At 42.6% G+C, this 12209-nt stretch overlaps 1 protein-coding gene across 1 annotated transcript in view; it reads left to right on the top strand.

Annotated features, from left to right (window-relative positions):
• The window catches only part of IPO4 (importin 4), a 164842-nt gene that overhangs the window by 144315 nt on the left and 8318 nt on the right, over nt 1-12209 (top strand). Inside the window, exons 26-28 of the mRNA XM_073632779.1 lie at nt 1726-1934; nt 2212-2344; nt 5159-5263. Coding sequence (XP_073488880.1) covers nt 1726-1934; nt 2212-2344; nt 5159-5263 — 447 coding nt within the window. The remainder of the gene's footprint in view (nt 1-1725; nt 1935-2211; nt 2345-5158; nt 5264-12209) is intronic.

The following is a 12209-nucleotide window of genomic DNA, read 5'->3' as shown; positions in this document are numbered from 1 at the left end:
ACACCTCAGCAGTGCCACAGGTTGATAGCTTCCATGCCACGCCACATTGAGGCAGTAATTGCTGCAAAAGGGGCACAAACCAAGTACTGAGTACATATGCATGCTTATACTTTCCAGAGGTCGATATTGTTCTATGTACAATCCTTGTTTTATTAATTGCATGTAATTTTAGGGCGGCACAGTGGTGTAGTGGGTAGCACTCTCACCTAGCAGTAAGAAGGGTCGCTGGTTCGAATCCCGACCACGACACTACCTGCCTGGAGTTTACATGTTCTCCCTGTGTCTGCGTGGGTTTCCTCAGGGTACTCCGGTTTCCTCCCACACTCCAAAGACATGCTGGTAGGTTAATTGTATCCTGTCTAAATTGGCCCTAGTATAGGTATGAATGTGAGTTAGGGACCTTAGATTGTAAGCTCCTTGAGGGTATAGGGACTGATGTGAATGTATAATATATATGTAAAGCGCTGCGTAAATTGACGGCGCTATATAAGTACCTGAAATAAATAAAATAAATAAATATTCTAATTTTCTGCGATTGTGGATTTGGGGTTTTCATGAGCTGTAAGCCATAATCATCACAATTATGACAAATCACGGCTTGAACTATCTTGCTTTGCATGTAATGAGTCTATCTCATATATTAGTTTCACCTTTTAAGTTGCATTAGTGAAATAAATGAACTTTTGCACAAGATTCCAATTTTTCGAGTATCACCTGTAAGTTTATAAAAAAAGGTGTTGTCAGGATAACATTCAATAAATTTAAAGTAGAGCTGCACTTTTGACTAATAGTGCAACTGTTTAGAGAAAGTTGCCTTATTCATTTGTATTCTCTTTCAGAGAAATGCCAGCAGGGGATTGTACAAAGGATATGTACAGGGATATGTACAAAGCTGCAATTACACTTTAAAAGCTTTAAGTTGACAATTTTGTCCTGCAGCCCAGTGAATAAGTCCATTTTCAGCCCTGAGCTCAGACAAGAGACCTACACGTGGAGGCTTTAAGGGCTGACTCTAAGCTAAACTTTCTGGTCTGAAAGATTTGATCAGTAGCACACACAACTATCGTGGGCTGGATTTCAATCACTGGAGCTTGTAGGCAACCTAAGTAATGCTAGGTTTAAATGTGTGCCTATCTTTGAAGCACCTCTGAAAAGTGATCCACAGTGGATCACTTTTAAGAGGTTTTTTGTCAGACGACGAGGAAGTAATAAATGTAAATGCTGCACCACTGTGTGGCAAACGCATGCATTGCATGTGGTTTTATGGCTGTTGCGGCACTGCCCTAGTCACTTCAGTGGGCCACGTTCGGCTGTTGTACGTGGCAAAATATTGCAGTTATGGCAATTTTTACACCCCTGTCCATCTGCCCTTGCAGCTTTAAATAGGCGAGTGGGTGGTTGGCTCAACCACCTAATTTTACTATCCCCAACCGCATATGTAAACAAGCCCTAACACTACCCTCTACTAGAGTCAGTTCTTTTGCACAAATAACATTTTATCTTTTTCCTGGCCCTAACTTAGCTTAGAATATTCTGGCAACTGTAATACTTGATTATTCTGATAATGTAAATAACATTTCTGTAGACAGTAACTATTACCAAGGGGTGATACTATATTATTAGCCTCGGGCTTAATAGATTCTAGAATTTTTTTAGATTTTTCGGTTCACCTGTTGTTTCCTGTATTATGTACAGATATGTGTCCATCCTTTATTTCTTACACAGAAACCAAGCTGTTCCCCTGCAGAAAAGTCATTTGGAGGAGGTATTATGGCAGAATCAATAATAAGCTTGAGTGGGGCAGTTGTACAGTTTGTGCCCCAGTTACTTCCTGCACTGATCTCTGGAGCACAGGACAAAGATGACGAAGTTCGCAGTAATTCTGTGTTTGGACTCGGGGTTCTGGCAGAGCATGGAGGTGCCTCAATGCACAAGTATCCTACAGAAACGGTCTACATTTCTTACTCCCTCCTTATACTCCAATACTTTGCATCTCTCTGTTGTGACAAGCTGGTTAAAGTGACCAGACCTATTGCACTGGAGGCATTCAGTATTATAATTAATTTCCTTTGTGATAAGCACAACACTTGCCTTTATGACATTTGCCTCATTTAAATGACTAAAGAATGTTATATATTTCTTGTTTTTCTGCCTTTCAAACTTTGATGTGAGACTTAGAAAATGCCACTCTTGTCCTTGACATGTATGCAGACATTACCCTAAGTTGCTTTCAGTATTATCCGCTATAATCAGCTGTGAAAAGAATGGTCGGGCTCTGGACAATGTGTGCGGGGCAGTGAGTCGGATGGTGTTGAGTCACCCCGGGGGAGTGCCATTGGAGCAGGTAACAGTCTATGCATAGTTCTCTTGGGATTGCATTGGTCAATGCTGGAAAAATTTTATAGATTTAACTGGAATCTATATAAAATAGCCACTTGCCCAGGTAGCCAGTCACTTCTGTTTACCTACTAAGATTCACCTTGGTTACCCCACTTAGACTGATATCTATACCTGATTTGCTTTTGTCTGTCCACCTGCTGGCATCATTATTACAGGGTATTTGCAGGTGATCCTGGCTGGATTTTTTAATTGCTTTTACACTGCAGAAAATGCTGCAATAAACCCAGGATTATTGGAACCCATGGGTAGGATAGAACTGTTAACAGGGACCACAAGAGCCCCTAGGACATGGATTGAGAACTTTGGAGAGGTGGGGATCTACCTTAACAACATGGAAGTGATCAAAGTTCACCAGAGTGCACCACACTTTATTTTTTTTAGAAGATAACCTTTTAAGGCCTCATTAAAAAAGAATATTTGAAGGAAAATGTAGAAAATATAGTAATACAAATGTCCCTATAATAAATATGCAAACTAATTTTTCCTTTTAAGCCTGGTCTGCCTGAATGATTCCGGCCTAGCTGGCTGCCCCGTAGGGTTGAATTCTGGCCTGGCTGGTTTGGCCTGTCAGCAGCATATAATTTGATAAGGACAGTGCAGGGGTCAGTGTGAACTAATGCAGAGGTCAGTAATAAGTAATGTAGAATTTGTTAGGAAGTAGTGCACAGATCAGTAATAGGTATTTTGGAGTGCAGAGGTCAGTAGAAAGTAATTCACAGTGCAGAGGTCAGTAGAAAGTAATTCACAGTGCAGAGGTCAGTAGAAAGTAATTCACAGTGCAGAGGTCAGTAAGAAGCAATGCACAGATCAGTAGGGCAGTAATAAGTAGGTAGTGCAGAGGTCAGTAGGTAATAATGTAGAGTTCAAAGATCAGTAGGTAGTAATGCAATAGGCATAAAAAACACGCTCCATTCATCTTCAGAACGCCTACAGTGCCAACCCTCCTCAGAAGTGCTTTCCCTCATTTGCAGAGTGGCAAGGGAAGCATTTTCTAGATATTACTACTACTTGTTTTGCTCCCCACAATTCTCCTCACTTGGCACCTGTCGGTGATACAGAGGTGAGAAGAATCACGGAGCAGCGCCAGAACAAGCTACAGTAAAATCTTGCAGCCACTTCTCTGAGCTGCTCTTCAAGAAAGGGAAACAATTCTGAGGAAGGTCAGCATGGCAAGGATGCGATCTACCCATTGCAAATGATAGGTAGATCATGATCAAGGGGTTGCCGCTATTAGGTTATTTAGCCCATCAGCCCATAACTGTAATATCAGTTTTGGATGGACTGGCTCATGGGCACACTAAAGTCATAATTAAAATGCTAAACCTTTTGATAAAGCCCACCTGCTTAATACATATTTTTTCCAGTCGGGTATTGTTATAGGTCAAGAAACTGAAAACTGACCACGGTTTATCATGGCTGCTGAGCCCTGACACTGTGGTCAGCTTACATGCTTCCATCATCTGCAGCTCTCCTGTCCACCTCTGTCCTCTCTCAGCGCCCGCCCCCCTACCACCCCCTCCTGCTGAATTAACAGTAAAAATACATGCAATCCCTTCTGTTAGAAAGTGTTCTGTTAGAAAGACTCCTCGCTGCTCCCCCTCCTCCTTGGCTGATGTTCTGGCTCTTTACTCCTCCCGACTGACATCAGCGGGGTCTTCTTGGCCCCTCGCACTCTAGCTGTCTGATCAGGAGAGGAAGCAGGGAGGAGTCATGTGAGCGCCAAACAGCATTGTGAAATAAGGCAGTAATGGGCATATTTATTTACAAAGCACAGACACTGCAGCATAGAACGTTTTTTTAACAGAGGGGATTGCATGTGCTTTTTTTTACAGTGGCTGCACAACCACTTTAAGTCTTCAAAGCATGTAAATAACAAACATCACAATATGAACAGAGGACAGTTGATTCGTTTTACACAAAAACATGCTTAATCAATTAGGCATGTTTCAACTGACCTCTGTCCATATTGTGGAGTTGTGATGTTTGTTATTTACATACTTTGAAGACTTAATAAACTTCATTTATCTGATATATTGTTGGAGTGCTGCCAGCCTTTCATCACTGTTTCATATTACGGCAGTCAAGGATTGGGCCGGCACCTGCTGACGTGTGTGGGGCTGATTGCTCTCATGCACTACCTGGAGCGGTGTTTCCTTCTTCTTATTCAAATAAGTTGCCTGTGTACTATATGATTGAGTTAAAAGGATTTTAACTTTCCTGTAAATTCAATAATTTCTAATATAGTACAGGACACAGACCGCCCCCCAACTCTTTTTGTTACTTTGCATTGTTTGTGAGTCTTCGGGTTTTGTACCAGAGTAGGGTTATAGGAGAGGTTTCTGGGGGTGGAATGTCCTCCTTGCCAGTGTTCATTCACCTGAAGGTACAAGCCTATAACCCATGGTGTTTGAATAAACTGCCTGTACCTGTACTGTACTCCCAAGATATTTGAATTTACAGGTAAGTTAAATTCCTTTCTTTTTTTACTTCAATTTTAGTGATCATGTCTGCGTGCTTAAAATAAACACCTGTGTTTGTTTTGATATCAGGCTCCTGTAATTCCCTGTATAGCAGTCCTCAGATTAGGAGAGGGGGATCAGCACTCGGAGCTTCTCAGGTTGCCTGAAATAACTCTTTGACCTGCCAAACTTTTTACATTGCTTGTTTGTTTTTGTATTTAATTATTTTTTTACCTTTTTACATCTGTACTTCTGTTCCAATGCTTTCCCCAAATGACCCTTCTGTTCTTCCCATTTAGGTATTTCCTGTGCTACTCTGTTCTCTGCCTCTTAGAGAAGATTTTGAGGAGAACAGTACAGTGTTTAAATGCATTGCATTCCTGTATGAGAAAAATCCATCTCAGGTAAAGTTTATGTAGTAGCAATGCCTAAAGAGCCCATACAAAAAAATAAAATATGGAGGAATGCATTCAGATTAGGTGCACTTTTCTGACAGTGTGTCATGACCCATTTCCTTCATTTTATTATTTGTTACTTCCTTAACGTGTAATGCTTCGTTCAAAGCAAGGGTTGATCCATATACAGCCAAATCTTTTGTGTGAACTGTTATATTCTGTAAAATATTTTAATCCAGCAATAAAACTTTTTTTTTATCTATTAAGAGATACAGGAAGCCTTTAACCACAAGCCCCCCCCCCCCAAAAAAAAACAACATATTTTTCTGAAAGCAGAGAATAAAATGGTGGTAGTTTATCAATTGTAAATCTTAGTAAATAGTACACTAACATTTATTTGTCACACAAACCCCATATACAACCTTTTTTTTTTTTCTTTTATGTAATGGTGAGGATACGACACGTAAATGGATACCAAACATCTCAAGCCTTAATTTTGTACGTGCCCATGAAGGCCTGAATTAGGACATGGAGGATGCCCTCTTTTGGTTTGGGAACTGTGAAAAAGCTTAAGTAAAACTCCTGGAACCATTCTGCCGCAGAGATTGGGGCAATGACACCCTGGTCCAAAAGCAGCAGCCAGGGCTGCATGGAGAGCCACTAATCTGGGTGGTGATACAGACAGATTGAAAGTAACGCAACAAGGTGGGGATTTGGAGGGAAACTCTAGCTTAATCCCTGGAAGCCACCTCCTGCACCCAAGCATCTGAGATGCATGTTGTCCAAGTGTCCACAAAGGGTGGGGGCACCACCTCGTGCTGAAGATGACTTATTTGAGTGTTTGGGTGACGTGGAAGTCAGGGATTTGCTGATGAACTGGATGCCTGACTAGGATTCAGCTTTAGCCTCTCTTTAGTGGGACGAAGCTGCCCAGTCTGAGGTTTAGGCTTCTTTTGCTACAATCTTGCTACTCTTGTTACCATTTAACATCCCTGATGAGGTTATGCAGGGCAGCTCTGAAGAGGCATTGTCTCTTGAAGGGCATGAGAAGCAAGCACTTTTTGCATGCAGTTAAGCAGTACAGCACTTTAGCCAGATGGTCTTCCTCGGTTTACTGGCAGGAGACCTCCAACAACCTGCCTATACTTTTATTTTTAGGCTGCAGGCATTAGTTCCAAGTGCTGCTCTTTGACCAAGGGATGAACTGATCCCTTCTAATGGCTTAGACCAGTCGGCTAGAGTCTACCAGATTAAGATCACGGACAAAATAGTTTGCAGAGCAGGGCCTGTCAGAGAGAACCGAGTTCTAGAAAGGGCTTCCAGTCATTTGTCAGTGAGGTTCTGCCCTGCTGGATTTGTAGATTATTAAGTTAGAATACTGTCAGATCCACGGGGGGGGGGGACAGCCACATTTTTTAACAAAGTTTTCCTCAAATCGGTGCAGACCTGAAGCAGATTGTCTTATGAGGCTGCAGGACCCTGAACCTCCATCTGGACAGTGCTGATTGGTCCTGTGTCAAACACATGCACCATCCCAAGAAAAAAAAAAAAACTCTCTAGCAATACACACCAAAATGAGCATGTGCAGAGTGCCCCCAAGGCCCCTTAGGTTCCACAGTGAGTATAACGAGCATGTTTTACTGCATATACAGACTGAGTTTACTGTTGTGGGTTTAGTAACACTTTCATTTGAAAGTAATGGCAGAAGATTCCTGAGGTGTAGGCTCATCTGTCAAGGACTTGAGAGACTAATCATCAGATATGGTCCCACTGGTTGAAAGCTCAAAAGTTGCTAATCTGCACGCACGTCAGAGAGATTCTGCAGTAGAAGGCACAAAGGCATGCTTATAGCTTTCTCCCAAAAACCCTTTGCTAATGTGACAGAACAGCGCTGCTTTTATAATTCAACATGTAAACCGTCCGATTGATTTCTAAATCCTGTATTTCACCATATATGCTCTGTTTACAGTTAAAAATAACTGTGAAATGCAAAACTCCGGTGGGTGTAACAAGATGTCTGCCTGCCCCCTTCTCAGTGTATCGTTACTGTGGAGGAGTGAAGGGTGTAGCAAGAAGGCGGCAATGGAATGTCACTTCCGTGACCAATTCTGACGGGTAGCCTAATCTAATGGAACACAGGCAACAGGGACAAACTGAGGATAGTTCCACAGTTCTCAGTCCATAAGCATCAACTCCTTCCACAGTAAAACTGCTGTAAAGCGAGAAATTCAATAGTGTCTCTAATGATGAAGTAATTACATAGCCTGGTTGAAAAAAGACACAAGTTCATCTAGTTCATGGGTGCTCAACCCGTGGCCCTTCAGCTGTTGCATAACACAAGTCCCATCATGCCGCTGCCTTTGGGAGTCATACTTGTGGGGGGGGGGGGAAACATACAATTTTATATACACAATCCTATACCCTCTCCTAGTTCCTAGTGGTCAGCCTGCATGGCCTATTCGCGAAGTGAGTCTTCGAGATGGGGTCATGTGCTGGGACTGTGCCTCAACAATGGACCAGGAAAGCACTCTTGCTAATGTTTACTACTACACACAGCTTTTGAAAGTGCCACAATGCAGATCTCTGTGTCTGAAGATCACATTCCAGGATAGCCCTGCAGCATACTGTTCAGTGGGGTCAAGGTTCAGAACTTCAAAGTCAGTCTGAGCAAAGACCAGCTCAGGAGCCGTGTAGCAGAAATCTTCGGTAAGACCCCTTTCACACTGATGTGTATTTCAGGCTCTTTTGAGCTAAAAATAGCGCTTGAAAAACGCCTCCCCTGCAGTCCCAGTATGAGAGCCTGTGTGCTTTCACACTGAGGTGTTACGCTGGCAGGACGTTAAAAACAAACTCCTGCAAGCAGCATCTTTGGAGCGGTGAAGGAATGGTGTATACACTGCTCCTGCCCATTGAACTGAATGGGCAGCACCACTGACAAAGCGCCGCTTTGTGGGTCGTCTTACCCCTTTTTCGACCACTAGCAGGGATTAAAACCTCCGCAAAAACTACGGTAAAGCGCCGCTAAAAATAACGGCGTTTTACCGTCAACGCCCGCCCGCTCCAGTGTGCTAGTGGCCTAAAGGAACTAACAGTGTATGTTCACAAAGTGAATTTTAATTTAGGGTAGAGAATGAGATGAAGCTGTGCTGACAATAATCTAATCATGTGCAAGTAAAAATCCTGTCTTTTCTGTAATTCACGTTATTGGGTATTCAGAGTAGTTTGATTCAAATCCAAGCCAAGACATTAATGTCACAAAGTTTGCAAATTTTTTTTTATGTGTGCATTAGTTTCCTCCAGGTATTCTGACAATTGGCCCTATTATTTGTGCCATGTATATGTTTACATGTGAAATGGGGACCTTTGATTGTAAGCTCCTTGGGAGCAGGGACTGATGTGAATGTATAATACAGTAAATTGTTGATTCTATATAAAAAAAAAAGTAAACAAAGCTTCACCTCATTCAATAAGCAAAGGGAACATCTCTCTATTTCGCTAATAAATCAATCCTATTGTGTTTATTGCTGTCACCCTGGGTCCTACAGTTCTTGCTTTCTTAGACAGCCATCAAATAGACCTGCAGTGATCCCCCCCCCCAAAGCAATAATTCTTGACTGTAATTATTTACCACTGTATCCAAAACTAAAGAAAAAATGTGAGGGGAATTGTGAGGGGAATTTAAAAAAACTGGAGCAAATGTGCATGGCAACCAATCTGCTTATAACATCAGCTTGTTGAGTAAAGCTTTGGAGACGAAAGCTAGAAGCTGATTGGTTGCCATGCACAGCTGCTTCAGATTCTGTTTGCTCCAGTCTCTGCAAATTTACCTCTGTGACTGGAGTTAGGCCTTAAAAACTGTTAACAGACTTGGTGGATTGAAGACACTGGGGTTGATTTACTAAAGGAAAATATACTGTTAAGTACACTTGCACAGAGGTTAGTAAAGGAGGTAAAGGTTCACTTTGCAAAGAATACTCAATCACATGCAAGGTAAATAAAAAACAGCATTTTTGCTTGTACATGATTGGATGACAGAAATCATCAGAGCTTCCCTGCAGATCTAGAGCAACTGCACTTGCAGTTCACCGTACATTTGCCTTTAGTAAATCAAAGTCATTAGGTCTTTGATGTTCCCTGACTAAAAAGCTGTCCAGATGTATGAAATCATGATATAACTCTCCTTTCAGCTGTGTTTTGCGAGTGTACATTAGCTGCCAAAAGTGTTACATGATTTTATTATAGTGTTTCTGTTATTATGTCTACTCCCTGTAATTACTCTTTGTTACTACAGTGGTAGTAGAAAATATGAAGTGCCCTGAAATTCAAGTCATACCGGTTAAGCCTTTTAACTAATCCTGGCAAATAAGCAAATTCTCCCTGCAGTAACTATAAACAATGGAGCTTGTAGGACCAGTTAAACAAAGGCATTCTGCCAGTTTACAGCAGCACAAGGCGCTCTACAACTAAAGACCTTCTTGTCTTCACTTTCCATATTATATGCTAAAAAGGGAGCATAACGGAGCTTGCAGTTTTACTTGGTATGGAGCATACCCATTTCTGGCATGATTGTGTAAAAAGCTGTATCTTTTATTGAACTGATTGTGATTCTGACATCAATTAAATATAAATTTGATAAGCTCTAAGCAGTCTTTATAACTTTACATTACAGAAAATTGTTTATAACTCATGTTGTTGTAAATTGACCAATGTAAAGTTTTCACAGTATTTAAATATGTTAATAGATGCAAACCACAGCTATATATATATATATATAACATATTTTGCAAGCTAAATTGTAATAGCATTTATACTGTGTATACATCAAGGATAACAGGACACATAATCCAGCAATGCAATTATTGAAATGAGGAAGATAAGGATTTAAAGATGGGTTCCAGGTATGGTGTATTTTACCTAGTTACATAGTAATGAAATTATGTATATATCATACCTGAAAGACTGTGATTCCCTGAAGTAGACACCACTACTCAAATGATCTCCACTTTCTTCCGGGTCCTGTGTGGGGGTCAACCACTCAGCTAGGCTGTCATTCAGAAAATACTTTCCATTCTGTGAATGAATGCAAAGTATTCTCTGATTGGACAAGTTGGACAGGCAGGGCAGTAATGTCAGCAAGGAACCCAGAAGGAAGTGGAGATCACTAGAACAGCTCTGTCTTCACAACTTCAGTGATTTCCAGCTTCCAGGGGAATCCCACAGCTATGGTGTGTGTGTATATATACATAGTTATATATGGTATAGATACATTGGTCTAAGCCAGTGGTGTATTTAGGTTTTGTGCTGCCCTAGGCCTGACTAAACTTGTGCACCCCCTAATTTTAAATATGACCCACCCCTTCCTGTCAAGGCCACACCCCAATATAAAGGCGAACTCTGATGTAAAAGGGACTGCTGTGGACTCTGGTGTAATAGGAATTTTTGATTTCTGATGTAAGGGGGTCTCTGGTAACCACAGCCCTTTCTTTACAAAAGAGTCCACAGAGACAGAGCTCCCCCTTATCACGGTCCACAGAGACTGCGGGTAGGGCACAAGGGATGGTCAGAGACTGCAGGAATGAAACAAGGAAATGTCAGAGACTGCATACATGGCACAGCAGAAAGTGTACCCCCAGGTGAATGGGGCCAACCAACCTGCAACCATGTGCATTGCACCCATTTGCAGCGCTGTGATACTGCATTTACGGGGTTAAAACAGGCGTTGCAAAGGCAACAATATTGCCTCTTCACTGCATGTCAAATTTGTCTGAAAAGAGATCCAAGCATGGATTGCTTTTCAAAGGAGTGTCAGCTCTTACCGCCCATTGTGAATGAGCATAAAAAAGTTGTGATTGTGCAGGATTAGGGGAAAGAGTAACGTACATACACACACATCTAAAAATATACATGTATTGCTGAGGGGGAATTAGAGTGACACAAGACAGTTATCTTAGGAAGTGGGGCAAAGGTATAAACCTGGCCTTGTTAGAAGGCAAACGCAAAGCTTCCCTGTGTCTTTCACTACTGTCATGCAAGTCTGGGCACTGCCATGTCACCACCAACACTTGGGCACCATCATGTCGCCAGCAACACCCGGGCACCGCCAGGTCACCATCAACAACCCAGGCACCGCCATTTTGCCAGCACCCCCCTGGCACCGCCACGTCGCCAGCAACACCTGAGCACCAGTATCTCACCTGTTAGACCCAGAGACATCTATTCATTATCAAGAAATGATGGTAGCTTGCATGTAACATGATACAGAGCAAGCTGTCCTTGCCGGTCTCCTCTCTGTGCTGTGCAGTCTTGTCAGCATCACCTGGTGCCATCTGTGTTGGTACCGACATCTTCCCTACCACTCCTCTCAGAATCTTCCTCTCCTCCAGGAGATTTCCCCCGGCCCCCGCACAGACGGCCAGAAACTCCACCTCCTGCCGCCCGCTGACTCGTACAGTATTCTCATCTGCCCAGACTTCCTGCTCATGCAGACCCCACCTCCGCCGCTGCAAGTTACCTTATGCCGCCTCTGGATTGGTGCAGGACCCAGCTCACTGGCGGGGCTGCTCTTTCTGCCTGCCCTGATGACGTTCGCGCTGTACTGTTCTATAGTTCGGCAGTGCAGTAGGGGCTCGGGGGGGATTTTTTCATGCGGGGGGCAGCTTTTTTGACGCCCCCCCCCCCCCCCCCAAAGTGCCAGTCTGGGCCTTGTCGGCCTAGGCCAAAATACAGTGCTGGTGCAAGCTGAACCAATGTAGCTATGTAAAAATATACCATACCTGGAATTCTTCTTTAAATTTGAAAGCAATATGATTTTGCTCCTATACGTTTGTGAACTGTGGCTGATTTTGTGTATCATGAACGGGTAGATTAGGTCCTAAATAGTAGTGCCGTGCCCTAATGTAAGCAGTTAGCGGCCACTTGGCAGTTATTTCCAATATATAAACATCTGATTGATGCC

Source organism: Aquarana catesbeiana, linkage group LG01 (genome assembly GCF_042186555.1).
Source record: "Aquarana catesbeiana isolate 2022-GZ linkage group LG01, ASM4218655v1, whole genome shotgun sequence".
Classification (NCBI taxonomy): domain Eukaryota; kingdom Metazoa; phylum Chordata; class Amphibia; order Anura; family Ranidae; genus Aquarana; species Aquarana catesbeiana.
This window is presented reverse-complemented; position numbering and strand designations above follow the sequence as displayed.